Source organism: Vanacampus margaritifer, chromosome 3 (assembly GCF_051991255.1).
Source record: "Vanacampus margaritifer isolate UIUO_Vmar chromosome 3, RoL_Vmar_1.0, whole genome shotgun sequence".
NCBI lineage: Eukaryota > Metazoa > Chordata > Actinopteri > Syngnathiformes > Syngnathidae > Vanacampus > Vanacampus margaritifer.
The window spans coordinates 9839010-9860231 of NC_135434.1; the positions used below are offsets into that span (position 1 = coordinate 9839010).

The 21222-nt window shown below is 41.2% G+C and overlaps 1 protein-coding gene across 3 annotated transcripts in view; it reads right to left on the bottom strand.

Annotated features, from left to right (window-relative positions):
• The window catches only part of dmxl1 (Dmx like 1), a 42805-nt gene extending 21801 nt beyond the window's left edge, over nucleotides 1-21004 (bottom strand). For all 3 annotated transcript variants that reach the window (XR_013293536.1, XM_077562071.1, XM_077562070.1), the window contains exons 1-29: nucleotides 20633-21004; nucleotides 18293-18469; nucleotides 17486-17611; nucleotides 16539-16616; nucleotides 16108-16186; nucleotides 15882-16014; nucleotides 15603-15669; nucleotides 15121-15305; nucleotides 13505-13691; nucleotides 13081-13237; nucleotides 12534-12710; nucleotides 12206-12444; nucleotides 10960-11653; nucleotides 9654-9775; nucleotides 9386-9475; nucleotides 8929-9025; nucleotides 8714-8833; nucleotides 8049-8267; nucleotides 5660-6885; nucleotides 5091-5349; nucleotides 4702-4838; nucleotides 4435-4621; nucleotides 4201-4311; nucleotides 3614-3783; nucleotides 3058-3155; nucleotides 2776-2941; nucleotides 1992-2120; nucleotides 1647-1773; nucleotides 298-1082 (exon numbers count right to left, since the gene is read on the bottom strand). Coding sequence is in view for 2 of the 3 variants with exons in the window: in XM_077562071.1 (XP_077418197.1) it covers nucleotides 298-1082; nucleotides 1647-1773; nucleotides 1992-2120; nucleotides 2776-2941; nucleotides 3058-3155; nucleotides 3614-3783; nucleotides 4201-4311; nucleotides 4435-4621; nucleotides 4702-4838; nucleotides 5091-5349; nucleotides 5660-6885; nucleotides 8049-8267; nucleotides 8714-8833; nucleotides 8929-9025; nucleotides 9386-9475; nucleotides 9654-9775; nucleotides 10960-11653; nucleotides 12206-12444; nucleotides 12534-12710; nucleotides 13081-13237; nucleotides 13505-13691; nucleotides 15121-15305; nucleotides 15603-15669; nucleotides 15882-16014; nucleotides 16108-16186; nucleotides 16539-16616; nucleotides 17486-17611; nucleotides 18293-18379 (6252 nt within the window). In the remaining variant the exon portion in view is untranslated. The remainder of the gene's footprint in view (nucleotides 1-297; nucleotides 1083-1646; nucleotides 1774-1991; nucleotides 2121-2775; nucleotides 2942-3057; nucleotides 3156-3613; nucleotides 3784-4200; nucleotides 4312-4434; nucleotides 4622-4701; nucleotides 4839-5090; nucleotides 5350-5659; nucleotides 6886-8048; nucleotides 8268-8713; nucleotides 8834-8928; nucleotides 9026-9385; nucleotides 9476-9653; nucleotides 9776-10959; nucleotides 11654-12205; nucleotides 12445-12533; nucleotides 12711-13080; nucleotides 13238-13504; nucleotides 13692-15120; nucleotides 15306-15602; nucleotides 15670-15881; nucleotides 16015-16107; nucleotides 16187-16538; nucleotides 16617-17485; nucleotides 17612-18292; nucleotides 18470-20632) is intronic.
• Between the last annotated feature and the right edge of the window lie 218 nt (nucleotides 21005-21222).

Sequence of the window (21222 nt, forward strand, 5' to 3'; positions counted from 1 at the left end):
TGCATGATGTAGAAAAAGATTTATCATTACCTTTTTAAACAGTACAATGCACCTTTACGTTTAATTAACTCAATTAATGAAACTTAATATATTAACTTGGATTTACTTAATTCAATTGTGTGTTATTATGTGTTGGTTCAACAATTCTCTTTTCAGCGTGAATAGAGGCAGGTTTGCAGAAAAGTTTACATGCAGGTTTTACAGTGATTCCAACATGTGGCATTTTGAACGGTGAGAAATGAACTTGGTTAGTGGTTAGTAGACTACGATGCATTCTGATGTCGGATATACGATTACCTCTCTTTCCAGCCACTGGTAGAGCAGGTAACGTAGTTTCCCCCCGTCCAGTTCATACCCTGTTGAAAGTGTCCTCAGCTCATTGGTCAAAATCTTCAAGCAGGCACTAAACTTAAACTGTTTAGCCAAGACATCATCAGAAGGGTCGATGAAGTCGCCGCTGTCCTCACTCTCCTCGCTCATCACTGCCTCCATAGTAGGCAACATGCGGTCTTGCATGTCATTGAACACATTGCTGTTGTGTATAGTCCTACCACTTTTACCACTTTTACTTTCTTCCTCCTCCTCATCATCATCATCATCATCTTCGTCATCTCTGTCACTATCCCACTTCAGCTCCAGTGGCTCATCTGGTTGTGTGAGTGATGGCTGGCTCCAGTCAAAACTCAACACTGAATCCGACCGGCTGTTTGATAAACTGCCACCGCCGGACTCGTAGCCGTTGAGCGCAGGCTCAGACCAGTCTTGGTCTGACGTTGGGCCGTTCTTACTCCCACCGCTGAGCTCCGGGGATTCCTGGTTGAGTTTGGAACTTTTGCGGACTTTGGGCATCTTGGAGAGGACTTCCAGCGCCAACATTGGGCACCCGGCTTGCAGGTGAGCATAAGCGGCAGTGAAAAAGAGTCTTCTCTCCTCCAGGCTAATGGAGTCAGCCCTGCGGCCCTCGGCGGTCAGGCCGACTTTGGCTTTGTCGGAGGAGCCAAAATGGCGACGGAGGAGGAGCGGGTGGGTACAAAGGAAGGTGTAGAAGTTGAAAACCTCCGCGTTATTTGAGGATGCGGAACCTGCCAAACACACGTGACACATGAACTTGACTATTCTGTCAGTGTCAAAAACTTTTAAACATGAAAGGGATTGGGGTGATACACAGTTCATACTCTTCACAAAAGCAGAAAAAGACAAATTATGCTGTAAAACCCACAAGGACATCACATTATTAATGAGGTCTTTGAGCTTTTTGTCACACCACCGACGTTAAAATGCGTTTTGATAATTTATGAAGGGTGTAGCACAGGGATCCCGACCTGGGATGTAGACGGTCTGGTTCACGTTAAGATATCCTTCAAAAGTTCATTGACTAAAATATTTGTAATAATCGCACATTATGCCACAGTTAAAATACATTAGAACGGTTTGGTCCACACATTTTGAAGTAGCAAGAAATCATGCGTCTCCTCTAACATACATCAGACAATTCCACATATTACAAAAGATAAGAGTTCCCATGAATTAAATTTACTTGTTTGCTCATTTGATGTCACCCACATTAGTCAGTCATTACTCCATTACAGCTATTGAGCAAATGCATTCGTAAAGCCAATTAGCCGAAGGAACACGTGCAGACATACCGGTATCACTGGACCCTGACTTTGCTTTAGTGGCACTCTGCTCCAGCAGAGTGTCCAAAGCTTTGCTGTAGTCCTCCAGAACCCAGTAGGCCATGCTCCGCAAGAATGGATCCTGGTGCATCGGTATCTGTAATGTGCAAAGTAACTCTTCATTCAAGAAGTAAAGATAGCAGATGTTGTTACACGGTCGTCACAGATACAGACTTTTTTGTTTGCATCTCTGCAGTGCACTTGTCAAAAGTGCACTGGAGGATCAAAACAACACCTGGTTGCACTCATCAAATGATTCTTTATCTTCCATTGAAAAACAAGAGTCCTTGAAGCGTGTGACATTGAGCACTGCACCTGTTTATCATGTCCCAGCACATGTCTCTGGAGGATCTTTTTGTAGGTGGATGCTGTCTCAAACTCTGACTCGTATAATCTGGATATCACAAGAGCCAGCTGAAGGTCCTGCAGTTTCTCTAAACACACCTGAGAGAGGAAATAAAAGCAAAAACTCACACTATTGTACGTACAAAAAAAAAAAACTGTGGGAGAGTTTCTGTTGCAAATACAAGTGAAACAAAAAATGCAATGCTCACTCAAAGGGTAAGATGAAATGCTGTGTTTGTACTTGTCCTTACTACGTAGGTGTGAGGTGCATTTCAATGAGTCTACCTCTCAGCCAAAGAGACTAAACAAAATCAATGATAGCTCTTTGCGTGGATGAACCTCATTTAAATAAAGTGCTAAGAGAAGTCCTGGTTACTCATGCAGATTAAATGTTATGACTCATCGCTTCAGGGACTTTGTATACAGAAGTAACCTTCATAAATAAAGGTTAACCAAAGACTTTTGTGTCTTGAGTGTTAATAAGCGACATGCAGTAACACTAATACACAAATTTTACTTTCTTAATATTCCACACAGCCATCCTTATCATGTCAAGTCGAAATGAAATAGTGTTCCTTCTATTTACAAAACAGAGCTTCTGAGGACCATGACATTCAAAAATTCTTGACTGCATCGTGTGAAATGCTGCTGATGTATTAGATACTTTTGTTACTAAGGTTTAACTTGTGGCTGAAGGCTCTTGAAGTCATATTATTCACAACTGCACTTCTTTTCAAGTTTATGATCCACTTGCCTCTACTGCATCCTTAAGGGAGCCAGCTAAAAGGAAGAAGGCTGCTGAATGATGAAACCGCTGCTTCCCCAACAGAGAAAAGGCATTTTTTAGAGCTGCTTTCCTCCATCGGTCTTCACTGAAGTTGTTGCGGAAAAATTCTGTCATCTTGGCATTCTTCTGTGATCTAGAGTCCGGATTCAAAACAGTAAGTGCTGTGTCATTGGTCTTAAACGAAGGATAACATTAATTAACTCATTGGAAATGTGATGCACAAGGGTTTCATAAGCAAAAAAAATCTACCTGTAAAGCCCCCAGACCACTGCTTTCTTCTTCATTGCCAAGTAAAATAAGCCTACATCGAGAGGATCATTACTTCGTTGAAAAGTGGCCTTAGCAACCTGACAAAGGAGACAAACAATACAAGCTCACATTCTTTTACAGTTGACAATTATATCCACATGAGTTGTAGCTTTGTGTGTGTTTTCTGTGTATTGTTGGGGATTATGTATACGGTTCCAGGTAGCACAGTAGACAACCATTCATTTGCGCATTTGCCTAAGGCGAGTATTGTAGTCACACTTGACAGGTTTAAAAAAAACTGTGGTGCAATTGCTCTGGTTGTGGTTTTGTTTATGTCTGTAATAATCTGAACTTGGACCAGGCCTGCTTAAAGGGGAGGGTCTTGGTTCACTTGCTGTTTCCTATTCTATTCTCCTCTTTAGAATATCTAGGGCAGGGGTGTCAAACATGTATAAAAAAATTAAATAAAAACATAGACCAACATAAAACGAAACGAAAACCTTGAGTAAAATCAGGTCCCCTCGATTGTAAAAATGGTCCCTGGATGCCTTCTCACCTTCTCAATACATCTGCGAAGTTTGTTGGTGCTCCTTAGCCACCAGCCCACACCCATAGAGCGTAGCTCAGGCCAGGTGGGCTCTCCCTGGTGGAGGGCAGGCAGCATGTGAAGCAGCTCCTCTTCAGCTTCAGAGTGGAAAGCCCAGGCATAGTGACACGTTGACAGGCCTGTACAGAAGGAGAAAACAACCTGAGCAATTACAGACTGCAAGAATCTTAAGATGTTTTGGATGACCCACGCATATTGTACATATTTCGTTTTTTACTCCCCAGCTATAGAGCCTTGTGCCCTGTTCAAGGGTAGGCTTTACTGTGGCAGTTAAGGGTGATAAATGAAGTGTCTACTCCCCATCCCTCACTGAGACTTTATGTTCAAGGTTTACAACAGAGCTACAGTAGCTTTTATTCACCTTCATCTCTTCACAATAACCGCAAGAAATAAATAGATAGGTCCAGCTAGTTAAGAGGTGAATTAAGACAACTGAGTGCCTTTTGGATCAGGGGGACTAATTACAAAATGTGTGGGTGGGTAGCTTGTCTCAATGGAAACATTAAAAATAACTGAAGGCCACTCCGCCACTTTACCTTGCCGGAGAAGCTGTGCTCGGTGGGCTGGCGGCAGAGAGGTAGAGAGGAAGGTGTGTAGTCTGACAGCAAGCAAAAATTTAAGGCCGCAGTCATCAAGTGTCTCTCCGCCTGCATAGAAAACGATCAATAACACATTTCAATATATTGCCACAGGATGTTGTGGGATGGATTACTCATCTAAGGCAAGACTATTGATCGGATCCATCTTGTATTCTCACGCTACTGCAGTACCTTTGCTCTGATCCTGGCTATCTTTCAGGTCGGTGCTGGTGGTCGCAATTGTGTCGGCCAGTGCCATGAGAGACATCTGTTCCATGCAAGTTAGGCCTGGTAAACTAGAGTGCAGGAGATGACTAGACAGAACTTGGGCATGCTCTGGACCAAAGTATGTGGGGCTGTACTGGGACAAATCAATTACCTATAGGCAGGATACAAGGCAAGTGTCAACGGTTATCAAAATTGAACATGAACATTTTTGATGAATTGTCAGAAGGCAACCTTGTTCCCAGCTTCTACTTGCTCAGCCTGATCCAGGGGATCCAAGTCTGCGATGCTGGGTATGTGAAATAACTCATCATATGCATCTGTGTGACTGGATCCATGCCCACTATCACCACTCACACTGCCCACTTTTTCTATGGGAAAACAAAATGGAAACTCAATTACGCGAGACATTCACCTCTTGCCAAAATCCCCTACGGCCAAGCTGAGAAAACAGATCAATTGCATTACAGTATCACAAGCTAAGAAACTTGAACATGATATGTTCTATTACAATAGTGTAGTCCCAAATGACATGAGGGAAGCTAAAAGGACAACAAAATGCTGCATTTTCCAAAACAATTGATTTGGTTGGACATAAATGGATCCCCATATAGAATACTGACCAGACTTTGGGGGCGTGTCCTCATCAGCTGCAAGAAGGGCATAGAGAGGAAGAGGAGGAATAGAACTGATCTCTGTGTAGTCCGGTGTAGAATTCTCATCTTTGCCAAACATTTTCCTTTCCCTGGCAGTGCTGCCTCCCACACTGATAGTTCGAGAGCGTACGCGCTTCTCCGGGTTGCTGGTGTTGTCTTTAAGAGCCACGATTTCCCCAGCGATGCATTTAACCAGGTGGGAAAGGATGGCTTTGGCACGGTGAACCTTAAGAGATTAGGAGAGCCAAAAACGTCTGTTTCCTTTCAGCCAAAAATAAAACATGAACAAACTGGTTTTCCTATACCAGCAATTGCAATCCACTTTGCTGCGGTACATTGGTGAGAGATCTTCAGATGTGCCGTGGAAAATTATCCAGTAAAGATTTAGTTTTTATTGCAAAAAATAAAGTTGGTAAACACACTACCGTATATGACTTATTTAATTCATTTAGAAATCAACAAACCAAACTAGAGGAAAGTGATTTTAATGAGATAACATAAAACGTGAGCAATAAAACATGATACAATATACTCACTTTTCCTAGATCCATGAGCTCCAGTAATTGCACTGGGTGGTACTGGGGCAGTGTGGGAAAGAGCTGGTGAGCTGCTTCAAATAGTCCAGAATCTTCCATCTCCAAGGGAAGATCGTAGGCCGTTCTCTTTCCACTGAGTTTCTGAGCCAGGCTCATCATTGACCTTGTGAGGGCTTTCTTAGGAGGGGCCAGCAAGGACGTAGGAGGCCCAAGACTGAGCCCATCCTCCTGGCTTTGTCTAACTGCTGAGACAATGGAGGACACACTGCTGCAGATGTCCATGTCCTGAGCAATTGCAACATTGGGTTTGGGCGGTGCTGGGGGCTGCCACTGGGAGTAGACATGCATCTCACAGTCCATACCTACAACCAAGATGCCATCACGTACCCAGGAGAGGGAGACTGGGATGGGCAGTGAGCCTTCAACAGAAGAGACGAGGTCGACAGATCGAAGCAGAACCAGGCGCGACGAGCTTTGGTCTCGGCTGCCATCAGATGTCAGGCAAAGTTCAGGAGGCTTTCCAGACAGACGTCCAAACATATAAATCTTTGTCCCTATGCCAACAGTCAGAACATGTGACCCATCCTCTTGGGAGACCCAGTCTAAATGAACCATACTCTTAGGAGTAGGACCCAGGCAGGGATCAATAGGCAAAGACCAGTCTATGTTGCCACATGGAGATGTGTTGTTGCTTGGATATGTTTTATCCAAGACTATAGTCTGCTCTAAAATCCATTGTGAACCACCTGTGGATTCACACTGGAAGATGCTGATGTAGACCAGCTGTTCTCTGGCGCTTGCTAGGGAAGGGCATGGAGATGCATTTGGGCTGTGCTGCACAGTCACGGTTGGAGTAACGTGATGGCTGATGTTGTTGTGGTACAAATAAGGTGAAGAAGCCAGGGTGGGAGGAAAAGTCAGAAGCGTGTGAGAGTTCAGCTGAGGAGTGTCTGAAGTTGCCTGCCTGTACGCAACTGCCATTCGCCCAGTGTGACAGCAGCTGACCTGAACGGGACGACCTGGCACGCTCACGGCACTGCAATTGGGAAGCCTGTCTTCCACCAGTAGAGGCCACTCCTCCCACTGATACACCAGCTTGTCATTACTGCAAGCCTCGGATGCCGTGACGTTGCATCTCCAGAAGCGCACCTTTCCGTCAGAGCAGGAAGTTGCAATGAGGTATGGTACGCGGCCAGCTGGCAGTGAACACGATGCACTTAGATGACCTGGTGGGAGAGTCAGGGGAGTAAATAAAGTAAAACTACAGTAATGGCCCTACAGTAATCAGTACTGAGCCCTGCAGCTAAAAGTGTCAAAATCCGAGGAGATCGCCACCCTCAAAATGTTCGTACAGGGATGTGATTTGACCAAAGTGAAATTATCTGAAAATTTAGCCGGGGGTCTGGGGGCCGCTGGCACCCAGCTAGGCTAGCTAGCGAAGCCCCCCGGAGCTCATGGGTTTTCCGTGTTTTTAAGTACTTTCAATGCACTCAACATGACAAAGAAATAGACAAAACAACAGCATAAATTTTCAATGTATATTGAACTATCCCATATAAAATGGCAGTTTTAGTCAACTCAAAATCAGTCACATTCAAAAACATTGGACTGCCTTTGCTTTTAAAAACTATCACTGAGAATATCATCATATCTAACTAATGTGATTACTAAGTTAACACATAAATAATGTTGAAGAGTTCAAATTTCATGATCAAATAATTGTATCATGACCAAATGAAAAGTAACTCATATTAGAGCATACCACAAATGTCTTTGTTATAGCAGAAGATGTTATCTGTCGGAGTCATGTGCATACACAATGAACTACTAAAAAAAAAAAAAAAAAAAAAAAAAAATCGGATTTTTTTTTTTGGGGGGGGGGGGGGAGATAAAAAAAGCGGAATTCCGCGAATTAGCGGAAAAAATCACATCCCTGTTCGTATTACTATATTTAACTGTGAGAATAGATACCACAAAGTATTTTATATAGGTTTATATGAATTTTAGTTATTTTAGAACATTGACCTTAAAAATTAACTGCTTACAAAGGACTTCATTTAATAGTGAAAAAAAACAAAACAAATATAAAACAACACCTTAAGTGAGCATGTACATGGACAAGACTATTTAACAACCGAGGTTAAATTAAGCACCTCTCCTTGGACCAATTACTGCACTACTTTCCTGTTTATACAGAGCTTTGGTGCCATCTTTTGGCAATTGGGTGCATTTCAGAAAATGCACAAAAACTCTCAATAATTTAGTTTTTCAGCAAAAAACATGGGTTAAAAAATATAAATGTAAATTTGTGAATAGTGAACTGTCAATGTGTGTTCTCCTGCACGAGTGCACACTAAATTTGTCGCGTTTACAATGTGCATCTGCTCACCTGCTGAGGGTGTAACACTAATGGCCTCTACCCCGACTGGCAGAGGTAATTCTTGGCTGTAGAGTCGCTGGGTGGTGAGGCCAAGGCGACATGCGCTCTGCAGGTTGGACGTGCAGGGTTTACTCTTCTGAATTATCGGCGAACTGAAGGTATCAAAGTTAAACTGAGAGCAGCTGCTTGAAGCAGCTGAAGGGGCGTCTTGTGGTGAGAAAGTTTCATCTGCGGGTGCAAAAACTTTTTGATCAAATCTTTCTCAGACATAACAGACTTGCTCTGATCTATAAAAAGGCGCTTATTAAAATACAAGGTGTTCCAAAAATGTACGATTTTTTACTTATGAATGTTTAAGTAACTACATGTCCCAGACATAAGACCAAAAGCATGTTCAGCACCTTAAACTAAAGTTTAACATTTAACTTAGCACTTACAGATTTTGCTAAAATTTGAGCGAAAATTGGCTATGTTGTTAGATTACGAAATTCTGTACAATTCTTTCAAACAACCTGAACATTGATTAAAAACAATATTTGCAAAACATTACAAGACAATTTTTATTTTAGATGATTGGCAAATTGGTCATTTTTGTTGCAAAGTAGAAAGTATAGATACAGACGGTATTTACTAGATGTCCTAGAAGAGTTGGAATATAAGTACATAGTACCCACCCATGGTGACGGGTTTCGCCGCGAGATGAAGATGCCACATCTGTAGGAGGGACTGGCCACTTGGGGTTAATTCAACAACCACAAGAAAAAAACTTGCAGCGAACGTGGGCTTGTTATGGGCTGCAGAAAACACAAGAGAATATTAATACAATGTATCAAGAGATAAAGACCTGTCATTAAAAAAAACATCCCTGTGTATATTAAATTTTGTCTACCAAATGAATCTGTCATTTCCTGCCAGCTGTGTGGTCTCTCACTGCCGAGTATGAGATCCTCTTCAAATACATGCAGGAGCTGTGTCTCCTTTCCCTGCTGTAGAGGACAAAAGCAGCCATTAAAATACAGACACCTGATGCAAGGCTCCATCCTCTGTGCAGCAGATACACACTGACACATAATGCATTGTTACCTACACGAACAAAAATACAAAGACGCTTCAGGGGACATTTTTTGTTTTTTTCTCCAAGGTGGACCTTTCACAGAGAATCAAAGTTTACTACTGATTGTTTCATGCCACAAGAGACTGGTGAATCAAAATGTCCATGTTTGCACAAACACAAATATCTGTCAGCATGATGTGCCTCTTTTTTTCTTTTCCATGTGTAAAACTTGTTTTGTTCCTTATACGCTATTAACAATACTCTCACCCAAAATGGAACAATGTGGACTTACAAAGTCAGTAACGGCATCCAGCTCAATGATACACCCTGGTTTTGCTGTCGACTGCTGACTGACGATGTTGAACACTTCGCCGACATATTTCTGGAGTAAAATGGACACAAATGAAGCAGCAAGAATTCCCAGCAGCAACAGTGAAGTATCTCAATGTTTCTGCAGTGAGGGCCAATGGGAGACATAGATCAGATTTGTGCACTTCAAATTGCATTAGTGGGGCTGACGACACCCTGTGGAATATGGAGTGGGCTGGTGGCAAACTTACTGATATCTCAGGATTGGAGAGCTCGCTGAGGAGTTTCTTGGCTTCAATAACAGCCTGATAAAGCCTGAGTGAGTGGCCGTCACTTGCGACAAAGCAGGCGCTGGGTGAGTTACAATAAGCACCTGGCAGCAGAGAGAGTATTAAATTTCTTTCTTTAAAATGCCATCTTTCACAGTTGCCATTTAAATCTTTAAATTAAAGGTGTATCAATCAAATCCTCTGTAGGCCATGGGAAAACCATAAGCAAGTTCATGTAGTTATTATTCTGTATGGCTGATGATATTTCAGCTATGAATCCTGGCCTGTTAAGTCCTGTAACCAAAAGTATTTTTTGTTATCATTAATATAATTACATATTACATTATTATCATTTGTTTATTATTATTATTTTTTTTAAATCACTCTAATGCGCTTACTATCAAAATGCTGTTAGAATAAATGCCTTGACGCATATTCAGGGATGTGATTTGACCAAAGTGAAATTATCAGAAAATTTAGCCGGGGGTCTGGGGGCCGCTGGCACCCAGCTAGGTCCAGGGCAGTGCCCTGGTGGGGGGACAAGGGGGCCACAGCCCCCCGGAGCTCATGGGTTTTCCGTGTTTTTAAGTACTTTCAATGCACTCACATGACAAAGAAATAGACAAAACAACAGCATAAATTTTCAATGTATATTGAACTATCCCATATAAAATGGCAGTTTTAGTCAACTCAAAATCAGTCACATTCAAAAACATTGGACTGCCTTTGCTTTTAAAAACTATCACTGAGAATATCATCATATCTAACTAATGTGATTACTAAGTTAACACATAAATAATGTTGAAGAGTTCAAATTTCATGAACAAATAATTGTATCATGACCAAATGAAAAGTAACTCATATTAGAGCATACCACAAATGTCTTTGTTATAGCAGAAGATGTTATCTGTCGGAGTCATGTGCATACACAATGAACTACAAAAAAAAAAAAAAAAAAAAAATCGGATTTTTTTGGGGGGGGGGGGAGATAAATAAAGCGGAATTCCGCGAATTAGCGGAAAAATCACATCCCTGCATATTTTATGTATTTGCTAAATCTATGCTTACAAACTCCCTCTAGTTACTTTTCTTCCTGTAACTGAAATTAGGACGTTTTAGTATTAAAAAAAAAAAAACACTAACATAAAATGAACAAATGATTGGGTGGAATGATTCAAGCGGCAATGGCGAGGAAAGCCATTTAGCTACTGTGCAGTGGAAAAGGTGCGATAAACGTAATGAAGCCAATCCTGAGCAAATCCGGGTAATAAAATAAAAATGTTCATACCTAAACAGCTGCTGGGGATGAGTGTGGGCAGCCAGGCTACGTTAGCAAAAGCTGAGGCGTGAAGAGAATTGATCCGCGCCAACTCAGACACGCCGCCGGACAGGGACAGCGGGCCCACGGGGTCAACCCTCCACAAGATCAGCTCACTGTAGATTGCATTTGGATCCTGCGAAACGCCGCCGAGGGACAACCGGCTGGGCCTTGAGCAGTGGGAACCAGAGAAGACCTCTGGTGGGGCGAGGATGTTGTCCACCTCAGGGGACCTCAATGCGTTGTGGTGTGAGGTGGTGAGGAGCAGAGGCAGTAGAGAGTGGCAGGCTAGGTCGTTTAGGTGGAAGCGATGGCCGCAGTACCTTGACTTGTGAGACACACTGAGCACCGTGGAGAAAGCAGAGTCCTCCGCAAAACTCACCCCCCACTGGTTGAGGGAGCCGTCATCATGCTTGGATATCATAAGCACATTGGGAGTGAAAATGCTCAACCTAAGACTGCTGCATGGTGCCGCTTTCCCTTGACGGCCGTAACTAATAAGCGCAGATTTGGTTTGGGGCAACGTGTTCCCAGGTGGTCGTTGTCTGCCATGTTGGATGGCCAAATCCACGTTCTTGTTGCAAGCATACATGACCACACTGTGACTGAGGGAGATGGCATCCCCTGCAGGAAACGCCACAGGGATACGAGACACAAACGACACCTGGGGAAAAAGACAAGGACAAAATATTACTAAACAAAATTTGTGACTCAATTAGCAATAAAAATAGCTTAGTCACATTTATGAGTAATAAATGTGACAAAGTTGACTGAAAGTCCCACTGACATTATTTGTGAATTGTTGAATGAAAAATGAATCAAAAGAAGCGACTGTATATGTTAAGAGTGAAAAGATAAGTGTTTTCTTTATTTAATTCTGTCTACAGCTAAATAAATATGACTATTAGCATGCGCCAAATTAATATCTAAGAATAAAAGCTACCATTCTGAACGGCAGCTTTTGTGATTGATGGCTATAAATTCAAGATACTCACGCATCAAGGGGCCTGAATTTGATGTGTCGCATATAATTAGGAATGCAATCATCTTAATGTGTGGATTAAAAACTATTAGAAGAAGAGTTGTGCCGTTTTAGATGTCGGCTCATTTAACACCTTGATTGAGTGGAGTTATTTTTTAGGGGGGACTAAATTCACATTTTAATTTGATTGAATGTATCAATAACAACGTGAAGATAATTGAAACGCTAATGTACCTGAGCTTGTCTAAACATTCCGGGATGATATTCATCTAGCCAGTCCACATTCCAAACCAACAGGGAGCCATCAATAGGATGGATGCTGAACAGCATGTCTGCCCCTTTGTTCCACTCATCCAAAAGCACGTCTACTTGGTGCTCCATTGCTGCCAGGGGGAGCTGCATGACATCGGTTCCTTGAGGGTCACTTGGTCTGCTCGTCACTTCGTCTTCAGAGTTATCCTCATTGTTGGGGTCTGGAAGCCAGATGAAGACCAAACAAGAAACCGAGTAAGCTTTCAAATGTTTGCTGCTTCAAATGGAAGTTAGCAATATAGTTGTGTACCTTCCTGAGCGCACTCGTTCTGTTGCTCCAGGCTGCTGCGAAACTGCTGCAAGAAGACTTCCATAGCTAACGTGAAGTGAAGCTCTTTGTTGTTGAGCCAGTGGACAGTGAAAAGACCTCCAGGCTCTTCATCCTCCCCGACACTCAGGGCCGATATAGAAGGAAGCAGTGGAATGTCTGCATTTGATGAAAATGTTAATGCGCTATATACAGGGGGAAAAAAATAAAAACAAAGAGTTTTGTGTAATTTGAAAACTACTAAGGCCTAATCTAATACAAGCATCGCTTTCAAGTCATGAAAAGTTGTGGCAACCACATTTTGAGTGAATTAAGTTTTCCCACAAAAACAATTATTTCACACTCCACTGGACAGTGCATAGAGATCGCAGTCTCATGTAGAGCCTTTTTTTAATGACAAAAGTTAATGGCCTCTAATGAAGCAGGAGGGCCAACTTTGAAGCACTTCCCAAAATTTTGAACATTTGTTACTAGCACCGACAAGCTAGCGGTCAGATTCAACTCGTGACAAGGTCGTGATGAGCCCAACCTGTGGCAGGGTTGATGCTGGCTGCTATGTGGAAGTGACAGAGCGCATTGGCGTGGGGAAGATTGCTGCTACTTCTCCTGTGGTTGTAGTGTCGGCTTTGGTTGTGGGACAGGCAACCAGTGAGCGAGGGCTGTGGCACATCCCGGTAACAAGGAGGCTGAAATATAAAAATTTAAATAAAATGAGTTTTACCATCGATATTCAAAACGAGATGCACCGGTATTTCTAAGGAAAATTGCTGTTCAAAACAAAAAAAGTGGAAAGAGCAGAATAACAACAACCAAAGTACACTGGCAGTAACCAATATGATGTGTAGAAAGTGTCTATTTGAGTGAGGTCATTATTTGGGGCCTGGCATCTATTAAAAGGAGGGCTGCTATATGTAGAAATATGGCAATATGAACACATTATTGTAGTTGCTTACTTCCTGTGCTATCCCTGCTTGTGTTCTTCCATTGCACATCCTGGAAGAGCCGGCGTAGCTCTGAGCATCGCCGTTCTGGTTACCATGGTGACCAGAAAGGAGGCTGTCCCCCGGCAACAGCGTCTCTGCCCAGAGGCGGCACACACTGTCCTTACAGCTGGTGAGCAGGACATTGCACACTGAACCCCTGTGAGCAGAGAGGAAATGTAATTAAAGAAGGTCAATGGAGTAAATGTCATGTGCTTCTGAGGGGAAGACACAACAAATAAAGTCATACAGTTTGGGAGTCCAGTAAACATCAATGCATTCTCAATAAAGCTTCTCCTCATTAGGGTCACGGGGAAGCTGGAGCCTGTCCAAGCTGACTTCGGGTCAGAGGTGGGGTACACCCTGGAATGGTTGTCAGCCAATCTCTGGGCCAAATAAGAATCTTCAATAAACGTAACTTTTGGAATGTGGAAGGAGACCATAAAAAGCTTCATAAAATTATCAATAGACAAAGAGCAGATAATTGTATTTATTTATTATTAGGGTTTGGGTCTATTTATTATTCATTTCATTATAAGAAGAAACATCTTTTGAATTATCATATTATATATTTTCATACACAGAAGAATAGTGGAGTGGATCCTCCGTCCCTCCCTCTCTTTTCGTAAATTGACCTTTAAAAACCTTACAACCCCCAACAAGTCAAGCAAATCTAATATCCTAATGACAATCTAATATTCCTAGTACTTCATACCAGTGGCGCAATATTCCTGTAATGCTCAGAGCTGAACATAATCAAGCCAAACTCGCATCATGTGCTTGTTGTATTTGGTTTATTCCTGCTGTATCTGCATCTCTAAACGGCTCAGTGGGCCCCAGGTTACCGTTGTCAAGGCTAACTGGCTGTTGGCCCTTGGCCCAACATTGCTGACAAAGGCCAATGCAAATCCTCCCCTTTTGGGCAAAGTTTGGGCCCACAATTGCGTTGGTTCACAACAGAAAGAGAAGTGACTCAATTCAAGTGTTAGGTTCGTCTAGTGGCACTCAATTGTCTCGTGTGCAAATTATGTCGAATTAATTAAAGTATTTGTTCACTATCACATCCAGGAATGCTGTTAAGGGCAAGAGTGCTTCAGCCCTCAAAAGAAGAAACGACAAACACGTCAATTACTCTGCTAGGGGGATGTGCTGTACTTTTCAGGGGATCAAAGGGTGTGCCAACTATGTTGAAAAACAAGAGGTTCCTTTGGCATATGTTAAACAAAACAAAACAAGTTAAAGTATACAGCCAAACAATGACTGTAAATATATAGTTTGTTTTGAGTATACTTCATGTCCGATTCGACATTAAAACGCGTACAAAATACAGCGATTGCTATGAAAATATATCCTATGATGATGTCACTTAACCTACAAACATAAACTAGGTTTGAAGGTCACCTTGCCAATGTGCCAAACTAAAAAAGCAAAACACACAATAGGTACAGTCAAGCTGTCTCTAAACAATGTAGTTGACACTTCTGTTGTTACCATAACTACTTTGCAAAATGGTAAACGTTGCGTGTTGAATTGTGGAGTTTTCTATTTCTAACAGGAATGTCCAAATGCTATCGCTGTAGTGTGCATACCGTGGCATGTACTTGCTGGTCTTCCTCCAGGAAAAGCCAATAACAGAACGCGGATGGGCCAGGTACACGAAGGAAAAGGCTATTTCTCCCTGGGAGTCGACACAGGATTCAGGAGGTGTGAAAAGTCTGAAACTTCCAGACTTCCACTTACTAGTGCTGTACCACACCTTCACTAGGCAGTCATCCTGAAAAAAAAAAAATATATATATATATATATATATATATATATATATATATATATATATATATATATATATATATATATAAATAAAATATTATATATATATATATATATATATATATATATATATATATATAATATATAAAAATATATATAAAAAAATGTCATCCTTAAAAAAGAAAAACACAAATACTATGTTGGATTTATTTCAACAAAATATCAATTTAACCACAAACAAACATTTTTTTAATAATTTTTTTTTTTTACTAATTATAATCAAATCAGGGGAAATCTCACTTACCTGCCCAGCAGTAGCAAAGAATTCTCCATCAGGAGAAAACTTCATTAAACTGACTGGAGAGGCTGTCCTGTAGCCAAACAAAGTTATTGTTTTAACCTCTATTATTTTTCTATAAAATAAATAAAAATAAACATTATTTGACACAACATATTCCATGTACACACTAGCAGAAATGTCAGTATATGTAATAGTGCTGAATACACAATAATTTATACATTCATACTAAGGAAATAGTCGGTGCCACAGAAACAAAGTAATTAACTATCATCAATGACTTACTTGCTTTGCCACATACACCACCAACTACAATGACAGTCTCTTATTTCCTCCTGCTTTCCTGCTTCAGCGTCTTTCCCGCCATCAAAATGAGACCATAACTGCAGGCAACTGGAGCCTGTTAAAAGCATGCTCCCTGCACAGATAAAACAGAAGCACACACTTGGAATCAAAATCAAGAAGACTTTAATGTAAAGCATGCTATTTTGTGTGCCGGCCTCACAAGTACCTTTGGGGTGCCATGCCAGGTTACGCACCATAGACTGCAAAACAAACTGGCCAGTCTTCTGCCATTGGCAGTTCAACTTCTGTGTGCAAATAGAGGCTAATATTAGCATGTACAATGTGACATACACGTGATCAGGCCACACTGCAACCGCTACAGCTGTAATACCCGGAAGCAACAGCAATGAAAAAGGTACTGTGCAAAACAATTATACTTCCTTTCTTGGCGTTCAACAAAACTTCTGCATGATTGTCACAACAGGAACGATTGATGAAAGGAATGCTATTGCGACATGTTTTATTGCTTGTTTCAGTGGGGTATAGTAGTAGAATAATAAAGGACCATAATACATCTACTTAATTTTGTCAAGTCATTTCCACGACCTGAAGAGTGCTTTAATGGAAATTAAACAATAAAATGAAATGGCTACGCACCGTCAGTGATGTGTCTTTTTGATCGGGATGCTGAACTGGCTCAAAAATGCATACGATACTTCCATAGGAAGCTGCGATCTGCCATGAGACAAAAATGACATCAGTAAAGATATTAAGGACAGCAGGAAGACTAAAGATTGCACATACTATTTATACAACAAATACATTTTTTTGCAGAAAGCTATCATGTACAAATGAATGTGGTATTATTTAATAAATGGCCACGCACTAACAAGATGATAAATTTTGGACCGTGGATATAAAAGCAACCACAAATATGTAACATACATTTGATTTGAATATGCTCTAAATAAAACTGTGATGCGTACAGTAGTACTATGCTTAGTTTGTCAGCGCTGGAGGATGTAGCAGAGTAAGTAGACACAGATTAACTGTATGACAAATCCTGAATATATACTGTACAAGTTAAAAATGCCTCAAGCCTATAAAAAGCCAGTATTGAGTCAGCCCTGCCATGTCTACCATGCAAACTTCTCCTTAATGATTCATTCAGGAGTACATGTGCTTTCCAGTGTACAATATTCACGAGAACTAATAGCTGGCATTTTCTATAGCAATGAATACAAGGAACAATCTCTTACTATAGCGCAGGGCTCTGACGGTGTGAATACATTACATTAGCCATTTGGTATAAGGGAAAAGACGAAGACCTGTAATCTCCAGAGGCCATGCTGGAGCCATGTGAGGTGAGTTTTTTTTATTTATTTTTTTATAACCAAGGCATATGACAAACAATGTGATAGTCAGGAGCATTGATGCACTAGAACTAACACCATTATTACGATAAAGGCAACAACAACAAAAAATGTCAGTATGTCCTTTTTGTTACATATTATTTTCAGTTGTGTCTCTTGAAAATGTGAAGCAGAAACAATCCCCCATCATTGAACGCAATAAAAACAGCATCACCGGGAATTTGACCCTACCTGTCCTCCCTGCAGTGAGCAGTCCACACATCCCACCTGGATATTTCCATGTTTGGCCCCTGGAATGATCTGCACACGTTCAAAGTCACTGCCCAAAATGACCACGTCACAACCAGAAGCATAAGCCTGTGAAGACATACAGTATATAAGAGAACACCGAGAGGAAGAGGTCAAACAGATAAGATGAGCCTTGCCCTTGACATTCACTTTATGCTTCCCATCAAAAGGCGAGGGACAGAAATAGTCGTCCAAATTGACATATTATACAAATACAATTAACCTTGAGAACCAGGCGATGACATAAAACTGTATGACTGGTTTAAAACGCACAGACCTTTCTGCCGTAAGGAGAATTGCTTTTGCACCACAATGTTAAATGACAGCTTATTTTGCAGGGCCACAAGTTATGTTTTATTTATTTTGAAGAACAAAACGCAGGCTTACACGAGGCTGATAAAATGCGCATTTGCTGTAAAAAAAAAAATAAAGAAAGAAAGAAAAAAAAAGACAAAAAAAGGATAAAGGGTTCAGGTCTCCAAAAGTTGTTGTCATCTAAACCAAAATTTACACGAGGCTGTTAAAGCTGTTGTCATCTAAACCAAAATTGCAGTTTTTGTGTCAACGGCCCCTTGTTTACATCCATCCTGTTATTTACCTTGCAGCTAAGGACTTATCAGCCATCGCCACTTTGCCCAACTGTAACTTTACGTTAGCCTAGCTGTACCTTTACTCTATATAAGAGCATACTGAACTGAAAATGCCAGACAGATCGCCGGAGTGAAAAATGTAGAAATTGCTGTAACTTACCGTGAATGGTACATTGTTGACGCTTCCAACAGAGAAACAATTGTCCCCGGGGTTAACTGCCCCTGTGAGGACCTGATGAAGATTCATGACCCTGGTGAATGCTCCTTCCTCCTACTTTCCCCCCACAGTCTTCATCTTCAGCTTCATCAGTGGCCGAAAATGTGATGTGGCCAGACTCTAAGGGAGAGAGGAAAGGAGGGACCAATGATGCGTGGTGACATAAACAGAGAATGTTTTTGTAACCATCAAGCAGTAAGCATATCACTGACTACTCCAAGTCATCAGTGCGCCAAGCAGGGGAACATTCAAAAGTACATTAGCAAAATGAAATGCTAAAAAATAAAAAATAAACATCTGAGGAGGTAATGCTTTAGTTGCACATTGAGCTAACACTTGATTATTATTATTATTATTATTATTATTTTAATCTTCCCACGAGGTAAAATGCGAGTTGAACTTTTAGGGAGTTCAGCTCTATTGTTGGCACAGGAATGCTTTTTACACAAGACCAAATTAAGGCACAATTATCCCCTTTGTACAATAATGCCTGGAGCCACAGCAAATAAACACATGCTGTGTTTTGACCTCAGTAGTGTTATTTAAGAAAAGTTTACGATTTCTGTGTCCCTCTAAGAAGAATTATTGTGTTTTTTAAATTATTTTTTTATTCATCTTAGCTTATGGACAAATTTGTCCAAAAGCACAGAAACCTGACAGCCCGGGAACTGAAACGCCGCAGTCACTGTCACAACAATGTGCCCTTTCGTCGAGGAAGTGATCGATGTAGACTGTCCTAATCGACTTTGAACAAGACTTGTGTTCAACTAAACAAGCCCACATGTCAAACCAAGCGCCAATTTGTGAGTATTGAGACAAGATCATCATTAGCTTGTGTAAATATTTTTCCCCAAAAAATACTAATTCATCCTGGAAACTAGAGCTGTGCGATATGTAGAAAAGTGTCTATCCCTGAGGTATCCCTGAGGTGTCCCCCCAATAAATACAACGCAGTGCTTCAAGTAACATTCAAATATGCCAGTGTAACATTTAGCCACTGAAAGTGCAAATAAATGAACTGCTTGAGGTTACAAGGTTACATTTTAAGAAAACAGGACTGTGAGCTTGTTCTGTTCTTGCCTAATTGTGATGTTTCTGTATATTAGGGCCACCATGTAGGAGAAGTCGTGCGGCTGGAAACTGTTTGCATCTAGTTAGACCAAGCCAGGGCCAAATTAGGTCAAGAAAATGTTGGCTTTCAGGTAAAATTGTAAGCAGCTTATATGTTCACCAAATTTGAAAACAAAACTATCTGCCTAGTTACGCCACTATCAGGCATGAAAGGGTTCAGCCTAAGTCGCCACTACAACACCGATCTCAGACAGACACACAGACAGATTCCATGTTAGCTGTGTGTGTGCTGAGCTGTAAATGAGGTGAATGAAGAAAGAACTCTCGATCAGCCCACGGCATGTATTTTACTTTGTGGAGGAAATTAAGTACAATATTCCCCTTAAGTAGCCACAATGGAAATCTAATGATAGACGGAAATGATCTTTCTGCTAGCATCGCTTAATGTCTTTTGATGTTTTAATTAACGTACACATGGTCTATAAACTTCATAAAGTAAGCCAAGATGTTTAAGATGTCGCGTTTTAATCGTAGAATAGACATGTTAACCATGGTGTGAAAAAATAACAATGATGACTTGTCATTGATTAACTGACTTCTATTGGAGTCTGGACTATCATCAAATTATAGTTAATTCCCCCAAAATTTAGTAGTTCCATCATATACATCACCATTTATTGAATGAGAAATCTTGTCTAAACTTTTAATTGGTAGTGTACACTTTTGCGACCTTTTTCTAATGGAAAATAACTGCCTTGATTCAATACTGCATTAGACAGGGTAAGTGTACCTAATAAAGTGTCCACTGAGTTTGTGTCCACTGTCCAACTTAGCCAGATAAGTTAGTGTTTTAGCTAATTCAATGACAAGATAAGAGTCAGTGTAGAATGTAATACGAGAACACTGATTTATAAATAATAGTAGCGGTACTGCTAGAATGAACGAGAAAGAGGGTCAATTGACGTCCTGCTTCCTGTGCTGTGACCACTCACGTGACAAGTCGGCAGGACATCAGAAACACAAGGGCTAACTTTAGCACCACAAGAACGCATTTAATGTTGTCTTCTCAACCATTTAGCCCTTTTACAACTCGGCTTCGGTACCTGTTTTAGGAATTCAACTGAATCGTGTCAACTCGCCTGTCAAGTTTAGCTAGCCACCGACATTAAAAATCATGGGTTCGTTATAAACTAATGTGCAACTAGTACTCACCTCGTGTCGCACTTTCCGACAATGTGCTGCCGATGTTATGCCCACTGTCAATGTCTCCTCACCGGGGCAGCTTCGTCTTCAGGGTCGAGTATAGCTGTCCGAGCAAGAGGTTCGAACTGGTACCGATTCGGTCCACTCACTTAGCTAGCGTTAGCGCGCTAGCCCTTGGAAGCTCTCTTGTGCAGCACCTAACCGTAACACGGGTAGCTTTGGAGCACGTATGACACATTTAGCTCTCGAAAGGCATCGGTTGCCTAAAATGTTGCTACTGCCCTAACGCTAAACCACAAGGAGGTAACCTCTCCTTGAGGTTAGCAAATAGAAAGCTTTATCACAGGAGGCTGTGTTGGAGATGCGTCATGATAGTGACCGTGTCGCCGTGGTGCATCGTGGGACTTGTAGTTGTACGGACCGGTTTGTCAGTAATTTTTACTTCTGTAACAGACTTAACAGTCACATTCCCATTCTACCTCCGTGTTTACACATTGACTTGTGTGAACAAATATCAACTAAAAAGAAAGGTCACTCATTCAACAATCATTACGCTGAATTATAGTATAGGCCTAATTAAAATATTGAAATTCCCGTAT